This window comes from Nuphar pumila, chromosome 2 (genome assembly GCF_984573655.1).
Source record: "Nuphar pumila chromosome 2, dmNupPumi1.hap1.1, whole genome shotgun sequence".
Taxonomy (NCBI): Eukaryota; Viridiplantae; Streptophyta; class Magnoliopsida; order Nymphaeales; family Nymphaeaceae; genus Nuphar; species Nuphar pumila.
This window is the reverse complement of record NC_143250.1, coordinates 121,622,215-121,646,316: the sequence shown is the minus strand read 5'-3', so window position 1 is coordinate 121,646,316 and position 24,102 is coordinate 121,622,215. Positions and strand designations below refer to the sequence as shown.

Here is a 24,102-nt window from a genome sequence, read left to right as displayed (position 1 = left end):
TTGCAACGACGTCTAGACTTTCATATATAATCCAATTAGCTAAAAACAAGCGCTTACGAGAGCAATTCATGCCCCTAATATTCCATATACACATCTTCATGATAAATAAACAAGCAACACCCTAGGACGGCTTTACCTGGCTGAGCGTCGAACTGAGTTGAAGCCATCTTCTTGAAGTCGGGCTTGCGAACATGCCAATGATTTAGCTCTACGAAGACTATTTGCGACCCTGACCGCCGATTGTGCCCGAGGAACAATATGTTCCTAGATCAAAGAAAGCTGCCCGGGTGAAATCTGCACTCCTAGTGCTTGCACAACCTTGGCAAAAGACATACCCCATATGTCGAACATGTCATCGACCCCCTGCGATCCACCCCCGAAGCTAACGAATCTGGGCAAGGTTGTGGATGCACGGGTTGCAAGCAGAAGACCCCTGAGCCCCCCTGAACAGACGCTCCAATAACCTCTATGAGACATCCCCCGTCTTGACCTGGCAAATAGTCCGTCGAACACAGAAAGTGGGTTTGTTGCGGCATGCAAGGTGAAAACGAGACCATGCAAGTAAAACTAAAAAAACATGTCAGGGTGGACCCCATGCACACCTGGACGCCTTCGCACGGTAGGAATATCGTTAGAATATGAAGGGTAGAATCGGCAGAACAAAAGATCCCACGATCATTAAAAAATGAACGGGCCCAGGATCCATCATGGGCGATAAATGCAGCACAACTCTCAGAAGCAAGATCGTGATGACGACTCAAGAGTTGAAGAGACAAACCGGATGAACGTACAGAGCCCGATGAATTCTCAACGCAAGTGGACCCACACACTCCATCTTGAGAACCATCGTAATCATTAAAATGCCCATTTTTCTTTCTTTGAATAGAATAAATTAACCCATAGTAATTAAAAAAACTATAATTATTTTGCCAGTTACCATATTAAAGGAAATGAAAACCTACCCAACAGAAAACCTCTCAAACCTACCCAATAAGAAACATTTATCAAATTTTTGGTATTTTTTCAAAATTCTGACCGTGATGTGATCTATGTGCTTGTTTTCATAGGAATCAGTTTTTGGAGTATTTGATTCAGATGCATGGATATGTTTTTATAAGGTTTCAAAAATCAACTGCATACAATTTAAAATTTTTTAAGGCTCCAAATACCAATTTTTCCATGCAAAATGCATAATACAAGTGTCTACTTCCAGTAAATCAATCATGCTAGACACATCTGTAAGGTCCGGAAAATATACTGAAAATCTGATAAATGTCTCATATTTGGTAGGTTTAAGAGGTTTTCTGGTAGGTTTTCATTTCCCACCGTATTAATATTGCGCCTGTCTTTGTAAACACGGACTTGGACATCAACTTCTACGAACTTATGTTTTTACAACACGTTATTACATTGAGAGGAGAGGTCACTGCTTGGTGCAATGGTAAAGTGCTGGGCTTGCAAATGAGAGATCATGGGTTCGAATCCTAAAGCGGCCGCTTCTTGCAAAAGAGAGAAGGTTAGGACAGTACGGGAGCCTGAAAGCGCAATATCTAAAATCCATGCACTCCAAGGACACAATGAAATATTATGGTGCCATTGACAACATAAACGTTGCAATTTCACCCTTTGGCCTTTCAACAGGTAAAGTGACAATTTCATCTGATATCCACATTAATGGCTTGAGGCAACAAAATTCCAATAAATATTATTCCCACCTGATATTTCATCAAATGATACAAGTAAATAGTTTTCTTCCAGATCAACTGAAAAGAATGGCACAGGCAATTTTAAAGAAATCATACAGCTGTTGGTTCTTCCTTTGCCTGCTTATCACTACCCTGACCCCCATCACCCCCTTCACTATTGTTTTGTGTAAGCGCCTGCTCAGATGGCAAATTCTTCCTAGTTTTTCTGCTTCCTTCAACTTTCCAATACTCCCATACACGGGTCTTTGGTGGCGGCACGATTTCTGCAATAGGAGCAACTAAACCTGGTTTACCATCATCTATGACAGCATCAACCAGACCATAGTCCTTTGCTTCCCAAGGATTCATAAAATTATCACGGTCAGTGTCCTCTTCAATCTGCATAAAAAGAGATCCAATAGAAAAGTTGGATTTGAAATACGAAAGAATTATTCTAGTGCTTCTAAAAACATTAATTATCATAACTCACCTGACTTTCTGGCTTCCCCGTAATTCTTGACAGTATTTTATTCAGTTTCACTTTGTGATACATCATTTCTCTAATCTGCAACCCCATCTCAGTTGTCTACATCAAAACACGGAGGATAAAATATGTCAGTGACTTCGATTGGACAAGGACATGTCATATGTGCACCATAAATACCCAATTCTCAACATCAAGATAATAAAAACCATAAGAGAGAGATGTATTATGGTTCCCTATGAAATTGACTAAATGTGTTTTCTTTTTTTTTTCAACTATCAAAAAGAACAGCACAAGCATAGGGAGAGATTAAGATTCACAAATATCAACCAGATAGGATAAGTGGCTCCAACTCTCTGAGATTAAGATTCACATATATCAACCAGATGGGATCTCTCTCTCTCTCTCTCTCTCTCTCTCTCTCTCTCTCTCTCTCACACACACACACACACACACACACACACACACAGCACAACACAACACAACACAACACAACACAACGCTATCACAAGCACAAGCATGTGCATACGCAGACATAACAAGACTAAATTGCTCCTAACATTCAGAAGAACAAATACGAGCACACCTAATTATCCATATAATATAACAGATGCACTTGCCCATATGACCAATTAGACATCACAGTCCTAATACCTTAGCTGAGTTTGCTATCATTAAATCTAAAAGATAACTTTTCCACAATAAACACAGGAAGGCATACTCACTTTCCCTCCAGCAGTTCCTAGTGGCTGATGAATCATTACTCTTGCATTTGGCATACAATATCGCTTTCCTTTAGTTCCAGATGCAAGCAGAAATGCACCCATGGAAGCCGCAAGACCCAGGCAGACAGTTGAAACATCAGCCTTGCACAATTTCATAGCATCATATATACCCATTCCTGCAAGTTACAATAAAAACAGCATAGTGGTAAAAAGATAGTAGACACGGTAATGATCGAGTTAAATAAATAATGTCATTTTTGACACATATCAATCACAAAATAATAAAATGGTTCAGAAGCATATTTTCAGAAAAGGCCAGGCATTCATGGGAAGGGTCTTGCATATGAATGGTTTCATTTGTTCGGTGTCTGTCAACTTAAATGCAAGGGCCATCACACTTCATGCTAATAACAAATTAAGCAATAAAACCTATGTCACACAAATACTCCATTTTGGCTCTCGTTACATATCCCCTTATATTGTAAACTTCATAAAAATGGCTGTATCATAAAAATAAACATTTTATGATGTGCACGTTTTTGTTCACATGTGATAGATGCATTTGTAGATCCATCCACACTTCATGCATGTACTCTACATGCATCACGGTTATTTTTTAATATAAAGAAAATTTTCACCAGGATGGCTCAATCTTAGACACTATAAATGATATAGCTAAAGTTAACTGATAATCAAACAACATGGCAATGGAAAATGGAGCCTGCATAAGTACAAAGCAAACACCACATTTATTCATGATTGATAATCACATGAAGATAATGTTGACTGAAGTGACTATGCTGCAACTCACAGTGTGTGTCCTAATAGAAGGAAGCAGAACCGTGCATGAGAACATAACTTGCACGTAGATCATGTTATCAGTTGCAAGGCTAGGACAGACATGTAGTTTCTCATATTTTGACATTTTCAGCTTGTTAAAAAGATGAAGACATTTTAGAAAGGACAAGTACACCACAACTCAGTGAGATGCTAAAGTCCCTTGACTTGTGTGGCTGAGTTCAGATCACTAGCGTGATTATCTCAGTGATTGGCTGAATGAGATCAGCTGTTAGCTGCATTATTGATCCGAATATGGCATCAACCGGAAAACATAATCAAATGTAGCATCCTAGTTTTCATTATTAGTTAGTTAGGAAGATTGACCATCACAAAAATATGAAGTTGATAAACTAGGATGACAATTATTATCTGCACTACTCACATCCTAATTTAGTTTAACAAGAATAATGTGCCTTGAGGCTAAAATTTTTTGCAACCTGGACAATAACATCTAGACCTTTTTTTGCAAACTGCTATGTCACATAGATGAGGGTGCGGATGCAGCACCTTAAAAAACTTGGGTGTGGGGGTGCGGGGAGGGTGTATATATATATTTCAACAGTTTTAAGTAAACACTAATGAAATAAAAACAATTATCATATCATCAATTCATCAAATCATTATGCAATAAATCAAATTAACAATCTACAATTGTTATTCCAAGCTTGGGTTCGGTTCTCGTGAACCCAGGCCTGAGTTCACCAGAGCCGAACCCAGTCGGCCTAGGTTCAGCTCTGTTGAACCCAAGCTTGGGTTCACCAGAGCCTCTTTTGGAGCAGACCTGGGTTCGGCCCTTGCGCCAACGAGGAGAGGAGCAAGAAGGAGGAGGAGGTAGATAAAAAAGAAGAAGAAAGAGAGGCGAACGAGGAATAAGAGGAGGAACAGATAGAGAGTTGTACCTATTTCACCTCATCGTCGTCAGCAGCGCCTTCGGCGTTGCTGTCACCGTCGTCGGAAGAGGAAGAGTTGAAGAGGGGGCGGCCTAGGTTCGGCTTTGTTGAACCCAAGCCTGGGTTCACCAAAGCCTCTTTTGGAGCAGGCTTGGGTTCGGCCCCTGCACCAACGAGGAGAGGGGCAGGAAGGAGGAGAAGAAAGAAGAAAAAAAAGAAAGAGGAGGAGAAGGAAGAAGAAGAAAGAGAGGAGGAGAAGGCAGAGAAGGAAGAAGAAGATAGGAGGAGGAGAAGGAAGAAGAAGACGAAAGACAGGCGAAGGAGGAATAAGAGGAACACACACACACACACACAGAGAGAGAGAGAGAGAGAGTCGTACCTATTTCACCTCCTCGTCGTCAGCGCCTTCGGCGTTGCTGTCGCCGTCATTGGAAGAGGTGGAGTTGAAGAGGGGGAGGAATCGGGTTCGGGGGTGGTGCAATCGTCCCTACACCCCCCTCCCCCAAATTCATTTTTTTAAATTGGACCAAAATGGACTCGATCAAAGTTGACTGAGTCCATTTTAGACAAATATAACCCTGAGTGCAGGTTGATCGCACCCAGAGGTATTTAACCACATCCAGTGCGGCAAATTTTAATATTTGCCACACCGGATGCTACACATGCACCCGCGTCGGTCAACACGGGTACGACGGCCTTTTTAACGAGTTCGTGTGGCATAGGCCAAGTGTATCTTGATGCATATTTTAGTCCTCATTATGAACACAACATCAACGCTTAAAGGTTCTTAGGCACGAAAAACGTGTTCCTTATAAAGAAAATAATAAGGTGTGCATTTTCCATGTACTTTCAGATATTTTATTAATTATATAATTGAGGCATGAAACACCTTATTTTGTGTTGGATCATTTTTCGGATCACACAGTTTCACAGTCGTCATCATGATATAAAACATGATATAAATCAGGAAATACAACAAAGTATAAATCATGATCAATAGAAGACCAAAACAATGATAGGGTGCAAGCATGTCGGTTTCCGCAAGCAACCAAAATCCAGACCACAGCAAATAGACAAAGAGTTGCATAGAATACAATGAAAACAACGAACGCATGTTAATACTGTGTAAAAGGCTAAGGCGTACGAAAGTACTCCCCTTAGAGAAGATTCGCCCCCACATACTGTGCAGATCAGGGTCCGGCGTCCTTCCCCCAGGATACAATAGCCACGACGAACCGAACGGTGCACTCCGGCGGGTCGTCCTTCGAAAACAACCTCCACGAACCAAATGTTGCAGAACACCCTTTCGGGAAAACTCAGGAAAGAGAGAGAGAGAGAGAGAGAGAGAGGGCAACAGAGGAGATGGGAAATCGCACAGCCAGAAATTCGTCTGTCTCAGTCTGTGCGTAACCCCAGTCCTCACCACGCTTTTATAACCCACGAACGGTTATGAAACGTGGAAGGACCCGTTACGGATTCTAAGGAAACGTGATCCGTTAACGGTCTTCGAAAGATCGAGACCCGTTACAGAATCCGAGGGGCCATAACGGGCACGAAATACGAGGAGTCGTGACCCGTTATCCATTCCCATAACCCGTTACCGAATCCAAATAACCGAAAAAACTTTGGGTAAAAAGATACTTTGTCTTGAATGGATATGGCCCTAAAGGGCCAATTACCCGAACCCGAGCCCGGCTCGGCACGACACGGCGGGCGGGCGCACGCGTGCGCGCGTGTGTGTGTGGTGGTCATCCCACTCCCTTGTTCTCAGGAACAAGTGTATGAGTTCACTAGTTGCTTATAAAGCCCTCAGAAAACTCAAGCAAAAGCAATATGGGACTATTCCACCTCATCAAGACCACTATCTCTAAACAACCCATTTTTTTCTTTGAATTTTCTCTCCCTTCCTTCTTACACCTAACATTCTCCCACAAATTCAAAGAATGAAACGGGAGGAAACCAAGGTGCAAAATGAGACAACCTGCAACAGGACATATCATGATTTCAGCAATGGTACCTTCCGGTTTGAACCACTACCTTAGTTGACTAACTTTACCCCCACAGGAACGAAGTGAACTGAAGTCTTGAACTTGAACCTTTGGTGTAGGAGTGTCCATCAGCAACAACATGATAAAGGTTCTGGTTGTAATCTTTAGGGGCGGCGCGTTAAAGGCCATGCGCCCGAATCCTGTTTCATGAGTGACTTCAGGAATAACCCAATTCCTTAAACTGCGGTCACACAGTCACACTCACATAGGTAGGCTTCTCCAAAGATGCACTGCTAACATCTCGCCTATAAGGCTTTGAACCCATTCAGAGTTTTAACTCTTCCTTAACTTGCAGCTACAGCACCTTTATAGAGTAAACAGGGGAACAGACACAGATACATAATATCATATAAATAAGGTGCTATCTAGTTCACCCTACAACTTGTTATTACCACATTAAACCTACTTTGTGGGATCTCCACTCAGATAGGTTGGGTTGCTACTGCAGATGAACTACTGATGGGTTTCAGTCTCATCCCCTCTCTGGATTTTAGGACTAAAGACTTATTTAATCCTTTCGTTAATGGATCAACTGTGTTCTCTTTGGATCCAACATAGTCCACAACAACCACTAACTGAGACACCAGTTCCCTTACAGATTTTATTCTGACTTGGATGTGTCTCCTCTGCTTTTGGTTACATTTTGTGCTTTTAATCTTTGCAATTGTGGCCATATTGTCACAATGCACAGATATCGCAGGAATTGGCTTGCACATTAAAGGAAGTTCCTCAAGAAGTCCCTTTAACCATTCAACTTCCAATCTTGTGACATCTAAAGCACAGAGTTCAGCCTCAAAAGTAGATCGAGACAAGATGGTCTGCTTTACTGATCTCCAGGCGACTGCGCCGCCACCCAAGGTAAATACATACCCTGTCACGCCATAACTTCCAGAGTTCATGGCTATCCAGCTCGCATCACTATATCCCTCAAGAACTGCAGGGAATCTCTTGTAATGCAAACTCAAGGAAATAGTTCCTTTCAGGTATCTAAGTACCCTGTCCAATGCCTTCCAATGAGTGCGATTTGGACAACTTGTGTATCTACTTAATTTTGTCACGGAGAACGAAATATTTGGTCTCGTGCAATTTGCAAGATACATCAAACTTCCAATAATCTGGGAATACCTCAATTGAGACACAGGAACACCAGTCGTATTCTTATGAAGAGGGATAGAAGGGTCATATGGAGTTGCTACAGATCTCCCTTGGTTATAGCCAAATTTCACAAGTACTTTCTCAACAAAGTGAGATTGAGAAATGGCTAACCCTTTTAACTTTACAATAAACACACTTATCAGATTCATTGACAACAAAGCCAAATGATAAAATAATATTATCAAACTTTTCATGTCATTGTTTAGGGGCTTGTTTAAGTCCATATAATGACTTAACAAGTCTACAAACTTTATCTTTATTACCAGGAGCCACATAACCCTCAGGTTGATCCATATAGATCTCTTCTTCAAGATCGCCATGCAAGAAAGCGGTCTTCACGTCCATTTGATGGACCGAGAGATCATAAATGGAAGCCAGTGCAATAAGCACCCTAATAGTGGTCATCCGGGTAACCGGAGAATAGGTATCAAAATAGTCTATTCCCTCCTTTTGTTTGAACCCCTTGGCAACCAGTCTCGCCTTGTACTTGTCAATGGATCCATCTGGTTTCAACTTCTTCTTAAAGATCCATTTGCACCCAATTGTGGAACTACCACGAGGGAGGTCAACCAGTTCCCAAGTACCATTAGAGATAATAGAGTCCATTTCACTCTTGATGGCATCTTTCCAATGCTTTGCTTCAGGTGAAGCCATTGCATCTCGGAAAGTGGGAGGATCATCTTCGATAAGGTAAGTGATAAAGTCACTTCCCAAATCCTTGGTAATCCTTGGTCTCTTGCTCCTTCTAGGTTCAACCACTTCCTTAGACTCATCGGGTCTAGGATGAGAACAAGATGGTTCTACCCCCACATCTATCATCCTTTCCACATGTTCGAGAATGGAACCAGAAGTTGAAGGCATATCTAAAGAAAACAAATTCTGAGGTATACCAACTTTCATGGGAAATACATCCTCAAAGAATATAGCTTCTCGAAGCTCTACAATAGAGTTAACGTCTATGCCAGATATCTCAGACTTAATTACTAAGAACTTGTAGGCATAGCTGTTCTCTACATAACCCAAAAAGACAGCATCTACTGTTTTAGGACCTAGCTTCTTCCTATTGTGTTCTGGGACAAGTACCTTAGCAAGGCACCCCCACACTTTAAGGTATTTTAAGCTGGCTTTCCTATTTCTCCAGAGTTCGAAAGGGCTACTATCCTTATGCTTCTGAGGTACTCTATTCAGAATATGGCAAGCCGTATTCAGAGCATCCCCCCACATATAGGTAGGTAATCCAGAACTCCCAAGTAGAGTATTTATCATGTCAGTTAGGGTTCTATTCTTTCTTTCTGCAATCCCATTGGATTAAGGAGAATATGGAGCAGTAAACTCATGAACTATTCCAACAGACTTGCAATATTCATCGAGTTTATTAGAGGTATATTCTTCTCCTCTATCAGACCTCAATCTTTTAAGTTTTCTACCAGTTTGTGTTTCTGCTTCATTCTTAAAATTAAGAAACTTATCAAAAGCTTCATCTTTTGATTTTAGCAGATACACATAACAGTATTTAGTGCCATCATCTATAAAAGTGATAAAATACTTTTTATGATTTCTGGTTAATACTCTATTAAACTCACAGATATTTGTATGCACCAGGGTTACCGGAAGCGCCTAGCTAAAAGGGGAAGCGCGCTTCCCCGAAGCGCGAAACGTCGCGCTTCCGAAGCGTGGGGGGAAGCGTCCCCCTTTTTTGGGAAGCACGCTTCCCTTTAATGGGGGACGCGCTTCCCTTTAATGGGAAGCGCGCTTCCCCCTCGCTTCCCCCTCGCTTCCCCTGTTTTTTTTTTTCAATTTTTTTGTATTTTTTATTTTTTATTTTTATTTTTGTCGCTTCCCCCTCGCTTCTGAGACGCTTCCGAGATGCTTCCTGAATCGGTCCTAAGTGGTCCCATGCTTCCCCGCTTCCTAAATTTTTGAAAGTGCCTCGCTTCCCGCTCCCGCTTCCCGTATTGCTTCCTCAACTGGCAACCATGGTATGCACCAGATCCAATATTTCAGAATCTCTAACAATCGTATGGAATGGTTTCCTACATTGTTTTGCTTGCACACAAATTTCACATTTTTTAGTTGTATCAATGGAATGCTCAGGAATCATTTTCAAGTTCATTATGCGTTTCACAGAGTTGAAATTCACATGACCTAATCTATTATGCTATAAGTCAGATGATTCTATGTTATATGCAACATTAGACAATGAATCAAAAGAAACATCATTTTCTAATTTATCACTGCAAACATGTTCAACACGAAGTTTAAATAAACCATCATCTAAATACCCTTTGCCAATAAAGGTTCCAGAATGTAAAATAACAACTTTATTACATTTAAAGTTAAATTCATAACCCTCTCTAACAAGACATGAACCACTTAGAATGTTCCTTCTAACTACAGGCACATGGTGCACTCTGTGTAAAGATAAAACTCGTCCTGAAGGAAACTTCAGATCCACGCGTCCAATCCCTAACACCTTTGCAGTCGTTGAATTGCCCATAGTCACGGATCTGCCTGCAGCAGCATGGTATGAGACAAAGACAGACTTATCAGCACAAACGTGCACATTAGCCCCAGTGTCAACCAGCCACTCTATTGGCTCATAGACGTGATAGATTTGCGGGTGAACAGAAACATACCCAGTACTGGTCCCAACGACCTCAGTCACTATGTTGACTTGAGGCGTTCCGTCTGTGGTCCCATGAGCTTTGGCCTTCTTGGAAGGACATTCCTTAGCCCAGTGCCCAACCTGCCCACAGTTCCAGCACGGTTTGTTCTTTGCCTTTTTCTGGATTTTGGCCTTAGGTTTAAACTGGTTTTTCATTGCAGATTTCGATTTTTGTCCTTTGCCCTTAAAAGCTCCGGTCATCATGTTCACCTTAGGCGGTTCAGTTGGCATCACGATCTGTTTCTGGCTCCTATGCTCCTCTTCAATGGCAATGGCTACCATAAGATTATCTAGGGAAATTTTCCCTCTACGGTGCTTGAGAGACATACCGAAGTCTACCCAAGACTTAGGAAATTTCTCTACGATGGTCATAACTTGAAACTTCTCAGGAAGTTTCATTTCAGCCTCAGCCAAACTATGAAGCAGTAGCAGAAACTTGTGTGCCTGCTCAGTGACCGACTTGCCCTCTACCATCTGATATTTCAGAAACTTGGCAACAGAGTACTTTTCAAGACCTTGGTCTTCGGTATTGTACTTCTTGTCAAGTTGATCTCATAGACCCTTAGCAGTGGTAGACGAAGAACAGTACACATCGAACAATGTGTTGGACAGAGCCAACAATATGCAGCCACGACATATACTGTCCTTTTCTTTCCACTCTACAACTGCAGTGACTGCAGAAGGGTCAGGGTTAGTATCAGACACCGAAGGGCAGTCGATTTCCAGAACATTCAACAGCCCTATCGTAGTGAACCAGATCTTCATGCGTTGCTGCCAACGCTTGAAGTTCTGACCGGCAAACTTTTCCGGCATACCGGACATGTCCACTTTTGGTACAAACGCAGAAGAAGACGACATGCTTAGAATCTTCTCTAAGACTGTTGGATCATTTTTCGGATCACACAGTTTCACAGTCGTCATCATGATATAAAACATGATATAAATAAGGAAATACAACAAAGTATAAATCATGATCAATAGAAGACCGAAACAATGACAGGGTGCAGGCATGTCGGTTTCCGCAAGCAACCAAAATCCAGACCACAGCAAATAGACAAATAGTTGCATAGAACACAATGAAAACAACGAACGCATGTTAATACTGTGTAAAAGGCTAAGGCGTACGAAAGTACTCCCCTTAGAGAAGATTCGCCCTCACATACTGTGCAGATCAGGGTCCGGCGTCCTTCCCCCAGGATACAATAGCCACGACGAACCGAACGGTGCACTCCGGCGGGTCGTCCTTCGAAAACAACCTCCACGAACCAAATGTTGCAGAACACCCTTTCGGGAAAACTCAGGAAAGAGAGAGAGAGAGAGCAACAGAGGAGATGGGAAATCGCAGAGCCAAAAATTCGTCTGTCTCAGTCTGTGCATAACCCCAGCCCTCACCACGCTTTTATAACCCACGAACGGTTATGAAACGTGGAAGGACCCGTTACGGATTCTGAGGAGACGTGATCCGTTAACGGTCTTCGAAAAATCGAGACCCGTTACGGAATCCGAGGGGCCATAACGGGCACGAAATACGAGGAGTCGTGACCCGTTATCAATTCCCATAACCCGTTACCGAATCCAAATAACCGAAGAAACTTTGGGTAAAAAGATACTGTCTTGATTGGATATGGCCCTAAAGGGCCAATTACCCGAACCCGAGCCCGAGCCCGGCCCGGCCCGGCTCAGCTCGGCACGACATGACACGGCACGGCGGGCGGGCGCGCGCGCGCGCGTGTGTGCTTGTCATCCCACTCCCTTGTTCTCAGGAACAAGTGTATGAGTTCACTAGTTGCTTATAAAGCCCTCAGAAAACTCAAGCAAAAGCAATATGGGACTATTCCACCTCATCAAGACCACTATCTCTAAACAACCCATTTTCTTCTTTGAATTTTCTCTCCCTTCCTTCTTACACCTAACATTTTGTAGATCTGCCCATGATTTTAATGTGTGCATCATTGGTAGGTTCATCTCTACAATGTGATAATGTTTCCACTCAGCAATACTATCTTTCTAGGTATCATAAGGATTTTTGATGCTCTATTCCATAATCAAGTAAATATTGTAGAAAGTTGTATTCACCACACCTTATTCAATACTATCTTTCTAAAAGTTGGACTTTTGATGCTTGCAATACACAGTTTTATAAAAGAAGTGGTTTTCAACATATACTTTGAAATGACAAAACCAGTCAATCCATTGGTCTTGAATCTAAAGAAAAATATCCAAACATATTGGTTATAATCATAAATAAAGGTCACATAGTATTTGGAATTAGATGAGGGCTTTGGAGCTAGACATCACACAACAAAATAAGAAGTTGAAAAGGAAAGGAAATCCTTTCTTATGCAATGCATCCGGCCCATTCCACACTCTACGAGGAGCAAGAGGAGGATCCGCCGATGATTACGCGATCCGAGAAAGCTTACCCGAAAAGATTCGATCCAAATTCGACCCATTTAGGCCAAACGATCTTAAGGACATTTTAGTAATTTCAGTTTCAATTTTTTTTGAGAATTCTAGTTTTCACATCTCAGAAAATTCATTCTCGCACTTGGTTCCTATTTTGTGATTTTCGAAACCTAGAACAATATTGTAGTGATTTTTTTTTGTTTTTTTATAGGGGCCGGATCTTACGGATCCGGATAGTTCTAGTATCCAATAAAATTTCTTTTGAGGTACTAGAGAGTGTAGTGGGTCTATTGGGCAGGTTTTTGATTTAGATCTGGATCCATTTTTGTTTGGAGGCCCACATGCCATGTGGTCACTTGTTATTGTGTTTTGAATGAGGTGGCCACTTGAGTGACCAATCAAGGGCCAGCTACCTCATCTCAAACCCATTGGCACTTCTAGAGGTGTCACCCATATGGGGGCTTTCCTCTTTCTCTTGATGGCTCTTCATTGGCTAGCCAAGAGGAGAGTAAGACAAAATTTTCAAAAGATGGCCCTTCATTGGTCTCCCAAAGGACCAATGGGAGCTACAACCACCTTTTTCCCTCTTTAAAAGAGCTCCAGAAAATTGTGAAGGGGTCTTTTGCTATCTTTTGAAAAAAAAAAATCTGGAAAGAAAAAAATGGAAGAACATGGAAGAAAAATGAAGAGAAAATTGTGAATCTGCATTTGGAGAATTTGTGGACCTTGGTGAACTTGTGGAGCTCGCGGTGGACACGTTATGTGCCTTGGAAACATCCAAGCTTGAGAAGCTTGGGACGCCTTTTAGTCCTCATTTGAAGACCTGCTGCAGTGTTTTTCTTTGGAGTGTCCATTGTGGCTGGGAGTGAATCGAACTTGTGAAGCCGTGTTCATTTGTGGCTGGGCATGAACCAAGCCCCAGCTGAACCAGACCTCGTGTTATCCATCTATTGGTGAACCGTTGCAGCTGGAACGGAGTTTGTACCAGCACTCTTACAGATACCCAACCCTCTTTCTCTTGTCCCCATTGAATCTTATGTGTATACTTTGTGTTTGAAGCCATTTCTGGGCCGAACTTGTCCGGACTGTTTGAAGTTATTGTTGTTAATTTGTGTTAGCCGCTTACATCTAGTTGAACTTGACATTTCCTGAGAAATATTCGCTGTTCAAACACATGCCTCTAGAAATTTCGAATATCACTGGAATAGCGCCAAAATCATTAGCATTGAGGCGCGAAAGGTGTTTGCTTCAGCCCTTGTTCACATTGTGCGCTAATCGTTATTCTATATGTGCTTTACTTGTTGAAATATTGTAGATTGAAGTGTGTGAACTGGTTCTTTATTTACAAATTGTTGGCTGTTATTTTCAGAACTCATTTTCTGAAATAGTGGTCCTTGATGCTTTTAAAACATTGCGAAAAGAAAGTTCTGATTTGATTTTCCTGCTAATTTCTGTTTTCAGAAATCGGCTTGAGCCTGAGCAAATTCATTGTCTGATTGCTGTTAGATCCGGCTCTGCTGTTGCATGTATTCCCCTGATGAAATTTAACTTGAAACTGATCTTGCGAACTGACTGTTTGCAAACTGATTCTCTGTTTTAACATGCTGCTGCAATTTGGTTTCCTGTCTAGCATGTTATGTGCAATCCTATGTTGTCAAAGGTGTGCCTAGGCGCCCGCCTAGGCGCTGGGCGCCACCCAGCTCGACTAGGCGAGCTACCTAGACGGTTCAGTATATATATATATTGTGTATGTTTTGTTTATCTACTTTATTGATTAATAATTGTTTGTTTTGAAATGTTTAATTAGAACAATGGAAGATGCAAACCCAAGTAATATTAATTGTTTGTTCCATGTTTAATGTCATTCACTCTTATGTTTTGACCCTTTAATATTAATTGTTATACTTCATGCATGCTTTATTTATCTCAATATTGTGTAGTTTATCTTTTTCTACATTGTTTGTTCTTAAAATTTTTTGCCCGCCTAATCGGCCGCCTAGGCCTTTTCGAAGGTCTACCAACTAGCCCCGCCTAGCGCTTTTGACAACATAGGTGCAATCTGAAAGGGATTGAATCAACCTTGAATTTCTGTTGGTCAGAACTGTCCGACCATCTGATTGCGTGGTTCCACTATAACAGACTGTGTGCTTGATTGTGTGAGACCGAATCGGGTTCGGTTTTCCTTCGCTTTGAACCGACTACATGTGGCATTGGGTGCGAGTTGTCAGCCCCATCAACTACAGCTGAATCAAGTTGTGGGTTGTGATTAAAAATTCTGTCTCATCCGCATATGATTGAAGTTGTCTTAGCTTGTTTAAAAACAGAATTTGCTAAATCAGGTTGTGAACTGAATCGTTTTGTGCCAACTATCCCACCTGGTAATTGGAGTTCATTTCAGAGTAAATAGGTCTATTTTTCAGAATTGGCAAATATATATATATAACCGGAGCTGACTCGTATATATACTTATATATATATATATATAAATATATGTATATAGACGAATTAGGATCTTAGCGAAGTTCTGTCCAGATTCGGTAAGTCGTTTATATATATATATATATATATATATATATATATATATATATATATATATATATATACTATGTCACATGGACTCGGCTAGGGAGGCGTCACACCCGAGTCGACACGCCCCGACACGGGTGCGGACACGGATACGGCCCAAACTCGGTCAACGAATCGAGGCCGAGTCCGTCCTCGTTTTGGACTCGGTCAATGTTGACCGAGTCTATATTCGTCTATTTTAGGGTGAAAAAACTAAAAGAAACGATTATATATATATATATAGACTGCTGTACACAGTGCACAATCACAGTGACTGTGCTGTATGCACAGTCACAAATTTATTTATATATATATAGCCGAGTCCCCGTGTCCAAATTTTTTAAAATTGCGCCGCACCCGCACCCATGTGACATAGTATATATATATAGGTCTTAGTGAGTCTAGCATAGTTAGTCTTTATTTTTGAAAAACAAAAAAAAAATAATTTTTTCATTTAGGTTTAGTCGATTCTGCATCGTACACTTGGTGTGTATGCGTACTCATTTTTGCGAGACCGACTCTCCCGTAGTCGGGACTCTCCATTAGTCGGGTTGTGTCTCCATCACTTTTGGCTTTCACTATGATTGGGAAATAAAAGCTTATGGCTTCTACTAACTTGACAATGTAGACATAATAACTTATCATCTCTCTTTTAACATTGGACACATTTCCATCCAAACAAGTTTTCTCCTATGTCACAGGGACTCGGCAAAACAGATGCCGCACCCGCGTCGACGCGACGCGATGCGGGTTCGCGTGCGGGTGCGGCACCGGGTGCGGTCAACACGACCCTGGGTGCGGTCAACGCACCCAGGGTCATTTTTGTCCATAATTTGGGCGTAAAAAAAATTCCCCCGATGAAAAGGAGGATTAGGGCAAAAAAAAATTTTTGCCCTAATCTCTCCTCTCTCTCCCCCTGAGCTCGAGCTCTCCCATCACCGCCCCCAGCGCCGCCGCCCCAGCTCCGCCTCCCAGGCTCCTCCTCTCGGCTCCTCCTCTCCTTTCGCAGGTATGTCTCTCACTCTCTTCTTGGGTCGGTTGGGGAGGGGCCGAGCACCCCCCCCCCCTCTCGGTCTCTTGTTGGGTCGGCAGGGGAGGGGCTGAGCCTCCCCTGCTCCCTCGTTTTTTGGCACAGGAGGGGCCGAGCCCCTCCCCCATCTAGCTCTTTTTTTGGGTCGACAGGGGAGGGGCCGAGCCCCTCCCCTTTATGTTTTTCTTTTTTGGGTCGACAGGGGAGGGGCCGAGCCCCTCCCCTTTATGTTTTTCGTTTTTGGGTCGACAGGGGAGGGGCCGCCCTCCCATTTATGTTTTTCTTTTTTGGGTCGACAGGGGAGGGGCCGAGCCCCTCCCCTTTATTTAAATGTTATAAAATGTTGAATGGTATCTAGTAAGTCATCCACTGCTGAATGTTGCGTATGTGTCTTGAAGCATGGCAACAGTGGAAGTAATCTTATTCACTGCTCTTCTTCATTTTTATTTTGCGTGGTGGGACTAGGCGCTTGCTACCAGCCATGGAATTAACTAAGTATGCAGTGTATATCTAAGAATTAATAAGCTCAAATGCATGACTAAGAATAAATAAGTTCAAATGCATGTTGCAATTAAGAATAAATAAGTTCAAATGCATGTTGCAATTCAAGGGTGTGCTTCGTGGTAGAAATGAATGCAGAAGCTCCTTGCCTGGAGGGTTAGCACAGAATTGATGTTCTGGTTCAATCTGTTTTTAAAACCTGCAAGTAATGGGTCAACTGTCAATGTCTTGACCACTAAATGAATGTCTGCTTGATTTAATGGATGCTTAAATGAAACCACTTGCATGCCTGATTCCAGGTAAGGTCACTAGTACCCATCAAGAAGATTAGTGACATTCATATTCCTCTCCTTTAAGAGCTTTTATTTTCTAGAAGATGCCTTTACATTCATGGAGAAGCATGGTGAAAGTCCTGATTTAGCTTAATCTTAAACCGAGTTTTTAGTTCATTTCCATGAAGAAGTTCATTGAGTGGTATAGACTGCTAATTATCTAGAATATAACACATGGATTGGTGACAATGACTAAGAAACAGTGGTCCATTTCCATACTGCACCTAGATGAAACCTAGGAGAAAATCATGAAAAATTAAAATAAATTATTGTGCCTTATAACATTTAAATAATTTAAAATAAATGTTAAACTGTTAAAACTTCAAAATTATATATATATATATAATTTTTTTTTTACATTTTTGCCCCTGCCGCACCCCCGCACCCGGGTTTTTTGGAAGTGCCGAATCCCCGCACCCGCTCCTGCACCCGCACCCATGTGACATAGGTTTTCTCCAATAAACAAAGACTACAATGGCCAAGACAATTGTGCCATAATTCATATACACTAAACTGTATAACAATACACATTAACATATGACTTGATTGAAGAACTTCAAGACATAGATCTTCCGATGCTTTGTTTTCTCAAGGAACAACTTTTTCATGAATGGATATTGCATGAGAACAGATGAGCGAAAAAATGTAAAGAATCTCGCTTAAATCAATAACTTGAGGAATAAAAATAAGGTTATAATTAAACTGTGAATTAGAAAAGAATTGAGAAGAGGCAAGGAACTAAAGGAAGTAGGAATCAGATCCTCAATGAAATGTATGATGAAATTTGACTTGCCATCACCAATAATGACATTCCCCTATCCTTGATAAGTAATTAAAGTGAGAAGTTACCTGCATCACTTGTCACATGGTTTGTTGCACCACGATCCACATTCCATCCTACATCCTTGCCACCTTGGAAGCTAACTCTAGAAAAAGATGATGAAAGTGTTGCATGTGCAAAGGAGATGGAAGACTAATTACAGACAGCAATGAAGTCCCTTGGTTCACTTAAGGACTAGACGAGGCTTCAGACTTGTGTTAGCATGCATCAGATGTGTGGCTTCTTCATACCACATATGTTGCATTAAGGCCTAGGAACATTAAATCCTCACATACTTGCAGGATTTACAGTTAGCAAAGAAACAGAAAACTACCTTGTGTAGCCCAAAGTTGCTCCTAATTCTTTCTTGATTTGGGAAGAAATGACCACCATGTCCTCATTTATGTGAGCTACCAGACATAACAGTCATGACTTCTTGGCTATTTTGGGAAAGGTTGTAAGTAGCATATCATTACCCATATCGGTCGGGCCCAAAGTTAGATACGTAGTGTATCGTAAAAAATCATAATTTTTAATAAAAAATTTCCAACAATCCAAAAAATTCAAGAAAAATTAGCAAAAAATTTAAAAAATCATAACACATGAAACAATAATGAATTGCAAAAAATACAACCATAAAATCACATATGAAGCATTTATGTATTTATGAACTGCACAAGACATCATCAAACATCAACTAATATAGATAATATTGCATGCATATCTCATAAGAACAATACAAAATATTAAATATCTTGCAATTATTAAGAACATGCAACAAGACTAATACTTTCATATTACGAGGTAGACACAATGGGAAGCAAACAATACGGATTTGTTACCTTAGCCCACTTCCTTGAGTGAAAAAATGATGGAAATGTACTTTTACGTGATAAATTCGTAAAAACCCTCTCCCTTGCGCATGAATCAGCCCCCAAACCGCTCTCATGCCTCTTAGGGTGTGTGACTTCTCCTCTAAAGGCATCTACACAAATGAGAGAATCAGCCCTAGGGAGGTCTTTAAAACCCAAAATTAAAAAAGTTGAGTGTTGGCCCTTTTAAAGTGTGTCAGACACGTATCGCACGATATACCTTGTATCCTACGATGTGGTACGATACAAAGTTGTATCATACGATACAGGCGATACGGATATGATACACACTCGTATCATGATACGAGTGTGTATTGTATCAAGTTAGGTCATAGTTATGATACTTACAACATTGATTTTGGGTTTGAGAAGAGAACAGATTAGAGGAGATAAATAGATATGTTGCAAATCATATACCACAACTCCTCAAATGTGGAACATGGAACACAACAACCATTGTGCCAAAAATATTGTATTCAGGTCCTAACCGTCAAAGTTGTGAATGACCTTGCCTTGCTAAGAAACTGTGCTACTAACTGCTATAAGTTGATCATTGTATCCATTTTGTTTAGATATTCAATGACAATAGAGCTGCCATACTGCAGGTGTTAAATCCATTCTTCAACTAATATATTATTGGTGCACAGATATGGACAAACTACTAATGTACCAACTCTCATACACCTCAGATTGTGCAATTATTTAGTACTTGCACTAAAGCTTCAGAAAGAAAGTGCCAAACATATGAAAATGTTGAATGAGCATTCTTTAATGAGTCTAGATTGGGTTTGTGCTCAAGATAATTACTCCCTCATCATAGAGTAGACTCTGCCTATGCAGGAAGAAGATCACCCATCAATCTCAGATACAAATAAGAGGAATTATTTGTTTTTTCTTAGTAAAGAAATTAGAAAAGTTCCGCTTTCAGTAACCACTTGAGGAAGAAAGGATCAACACCAGCCATCATAACTAGAACGGAAATTTGAGTAAAGAATGAGAATAGCAAGAATACTTCACAAAAAGATGTGTTTTTGGGTATGTGTACTGTGTCGTTGTGTTACTTTGCTATATGAAAATTCTAAAAAGAAATCCAAATCAACCTATAGTGAGATCTGAGACAAAAACACTGACAACAGGATGGCATCAGCAGCTTATCAAACTGTTCACATCAACCCTTTTTTTTATGGATAACACAGTCAAATCTGAAAATTTCAGGTCTAATCTGAGTAGGTTCAAATATGGGCTTAGGAATACAGGCTGAAAGAAATATTTAGGTGGAGAAAATAGAGGATAGAAGAGAAAAAGGCCCATGAGGAAGAGATTGATAAGTACATTAATGGTTGCTCTACTTTGATATTGTGTTAAGAATTGCATTTTTATTTTCAATATCTTCTGCTGCAATAACTGATTAGGATGGAGAAGAGAGAAAGATGGAAGGAGAAAGTATTTGTTTAAGAAAAAAAGACATCCTATAACCATCTTCATTTGGGATGTGTTATCTGTTTATACTAGATGAGTGTACTTTTAGTATTTTATCCTTGGTATACAAACCAAATTATTATTCAAATGACAGAAAAGACTAACATTACATCTACACAAGAAATTAGAAATCTTCTGCAGCCTAAGACTATCAAAGCCTTGGAACTGCCTTTTCCAACAGAAGATGATTTGGAAAATGTTTCCTCTATATCTTAGGATAGCCAAAGCCTGTGAAAATTGATAATTCACATGCCAAAATAGTGCATTCTTTAAGTCAACAACAAGCACAATGCTTTCAATAACTAAGTGAGCATCATATCCATTATATTAAGTTAAAAGTTGATTAGAAAAATAAATTACAACAGAAATTTGTTGGCAGCTGTAAAAGTGCACATAGCCTCATATAGAGCATCAATGATGTAATATCCATCTCATGAAACATAATAGCACTCCATTCAAACACACATTACCAAAATATAACAACCAGCCTTATGATTTGCTGCAGAGACCGAAATGGTCCAATCCAACAAACAAATGACCCAAATTAAACAAATCAGCCAAGTTAAACAAACTTCTTTTCATCCACAATTGCACTAATCCATTTAAGTTCCCAATATGCCATAAATAGACCCAATTCTAGAAACAGCTACATACCTCTGGTATAGGAACAGTGATCGATTGTTCTATCCGAATCATTTTTACGAAATGACCATTTCTCAACTACATTTTATAAATAGTCTCCTTTACTTGTAACCCATAACCATATCCTGGTAAAATAGCTTATATATATGGTAACAATAAGCAACATCTAGTGCTACATCAAAAAGTGGTGTTTATAATGAAATAATTAAGAAAGCTATAATATTGTACCAATGCAAGATCATGGAAAGTTATCAAAATATAAATAACAGAGCAATAGCATTGGAAGCAAAAACATTGTGGCAAGGCTCACTCCAGTTGCCAGTTTAGTTTGTTCTAGGTCATATCTAGAGATGAATTAAAAGAGTACTCTGTTTGCAGTTCATCTTGTAATTTAATATTCATAACAACTTGATTGCAGCATCATGAAGACTGCCGGAAATACAATTCTTCCACTAATGTGGCAAAGTACTATTAGGTTCACTGCAACATTTAGAACCCAAAAATAAATTTTGACTTGTTTCATGATTATTCATTCCTTTGTTTCCAAAGTCCTACAGATAACAAAAGGCCTCTTATCAATCCAAGATATCTTTTTTTCGCCTTTAGCAAGATACTATTCTAAAACGCATGGAGTTTTTTTTCGATAGACTAAAACGCATGGAGTTTTAAAGTAGTCAGAACACAAAAGTTTCTCCAAAGGCTTCTCTTCACCAGTCCACACAAACAAGAAGCAACCAATTCAGTAGTAGCCCCAAAATAAGCACAGGTTGCATATGGTTTACGGTCTCAACAACTTAAAGGGTCTATTGTTCAAGAAAACGACCATAACAACTAAACTTTCAATCTGCATAAATACATTTAGATGCAACGCAACATGAAATTCAAGTTTTTTTAAGGAAAATAAGTCTGGTATAGAGAGAGAGACCAGCAGTGACGGAGCCGCCTGGCGAATTGATGAAAAGCACGATATCTTTCGTTGGGTCTTCGGCGTCCAGAAACAGAAGTTGGCTGATAATTAGATCAGCAGTCAAGTTGTCCACCTGCAAATCACCACCACCCACTAAGAACAAATACTCTCCGAACCTACACACACACACGCGCGCGCATACACACAGACCTGAGAGCCCAAGAAGACAATCCTCTGCCTCAGAAGCATGTTGGTGGTATCAAGGTCCTCCAAACTAGGCATCCAAGCGCCACCACCCACATTCCAGGTCGAAGAAAGGGTGGCTCTGGTGGACGAAGAAGAAGAAGAAGATTTGAGGGCTCTGCAGCGTGTGGGTAGGAGCCCATTTAGGTGGTTACCACTTCTCTTTGAGTAGTTGAAACGGATAAGAGGAGGAGAGAGAAGGGTCTTGGAAGGAGAAGAAGAGCTTGTTGAGGTTAGCACAGCTGTAGCAGCCAAGGATGATGATGGTGAGCCCAATACCGTCGTGCTCAACTCCATGGAGACGGAGACGGAGACGGAGACGGAGACGGAGAGAGAGAGAGAGTCTCTGGCCTTCTACCTGTTCGTCCCTCTTCGGACCCTTTTCGATAGGCCTGGACAATGGGTGGGCCGGGCCAGCGGACGGGTTTGATCGGGTTGTGAAGTCGGGCCTGGTCAAGCCTGCCCCATTGATTAACCGGGTTAGGCTTAGGCCTGGTTCAGGTTGAGCTTGGGTTTAATATAAAACTCACAGCCCGTTAAGGTCATGCGCTTAATTTAGACCGGATCTGACCAAGTTGCAAGTCCTCATGTATTTACAACATTTTTCATTTGTTTCCTTGATTCATAGGTTCTTTTAACAAAAGTTTAAAAATGCAAAAAATAAATGAGATTAAAGATGTATTCAATTTTTGAACCACATATTTAGCTTGATTTCCATATCTACCTATCTATCTATCTATCTATCTATCTAACTATATCTCTCTCTCTCTCTCTCTCTATATATATATATATATATATATATATATATATATATATATATATATATATATATATATATATAGCCTGTGAGTAGCCCGTAAGCCACAAACTGACCCGAGATTTTGTCATGGTTCGGGTCAAGCCTTCTTCTGAAAACTATATCCAAGCTCGACCCATTCGTCGAGCTACGGGCTGCCCAGCCTGTTATCTAGCCCTGTTTTTTTATGATTCCACCAAAATTAATACGGTGTGTTTGTTTTACTAAGGTATGTGAAAAAAGCGATCATTTTCCTATGAAAAAGGTATGTTTAGTTGTTTTTGTTTCACCAGCTTTCAAGATAAAACAAACTAATTTTCATACAAAAGTGGACAGTTTTTCTCTTATTGAACTGAACAGCCGAAAGAGTCGGACCTGGTGAACAAGAAATGACTTTTCTTTAACCACCACTTTCATGTGAGAGTGAGATTGTACCTTGTAATACCTTGATCCGGTACTTTTCAAGTCTAGGTTCGTAGGTATTATTTCTCAAAGGAAAGAGTCTAAAGTGAGCACAAAAAAACCATAGCATAATTTGTTTTTCAAATTAAACACAATCCTTTCATAATAAAAGCATCATAGGCTACATCATCCATAACAAAAAGAGTATAAAGTCATCGCAAGGTTCAACAAAATAAAAATATAAAATAAAAGTTTATGCTTCACTCTACGGCCACCGATGAACATCGGCTGAAGAAGCAACCATGTCAAATCTTCAAATTTTGTTTTGAGTGGAACTCTTGCAACCTACAATCCTAATTATTAAGGTGGTGAGTCTATTACTCAATAAGAAATAAATATAAGCAATTTACTCTCATTTACAATTGTAGTAGACTCTAAGCTCATAGCCTAAGTTTAGTTTTTCATTACAAAATACAAAAGTTTGTTTCTTTTAAATCCTTTATTAACCTTCTCAAAACTCTTAAGTTAGCACTCACTCGATGTTAACTACTACACTAGATTGGATATATGAGTCATAACCTACTATGTGTATAACAACCCGTATAGAATGCTCCA

General features: G+C 40.4%; 1 protein-coding gene across 1 annotated transcript; it reads right to left on the bottom strand.

Moving 5' to 3' along the window:
- Window positions 1-1,679: 1,679 nt before the first annotated feature.
- On the bottom strand, window positions 1,680-22,655 carry LOC149846959 (ATP-dependent Clp protease proteolytic subunit 3, chloroplastic-like). Its single transcript, XM_089998231.1, has 5 exons — window positions 22,257-22,655; window positions 22,065-22,179; window positions 2,895-3,070; window positions 2,176-2,271; window positions 1,680-2,084 (listed from the first exon to the last, which is right to left on the bottom strand). Exons 1-5 carry the CDS (start codon window positions 22,584-22,586, stop codon window positions 1,797-1,799), a joined length of 1,005 nt encoding a protein of 334 aa, XP_089854357.1. The 5' UTR covers window positions 22,587-22,655; the 3' UTR covers window positions 1,680-1,796.
- Between the last annotated feature and the right edge of the window lie 1,447 nt (window positions 22,656-24,102).

Coding starts and splice junctions, on each gene's coding strand:
- LOC149846959 (XM_089998231.1), bottom strand. CDS start 22,586: ATGGAGTTGAGCACGACGGTATTGGGCTCACCATCATCATCCTTGGCT. Junction 3,071..22,064: donor AGGCGGCTCCGTCACTGCTG/GTCTCTCTCTCT, acceptor TGTAACTTGCAG/GAATGGGTATATATGATGCT. Junction 2,085..2,175: donor CGGGGAAGCCAGAAAGTCAG/GTGAGTTATGAT, acceptor CTTTTTATGCAG/ATTGAAGAGGACACTGACCG.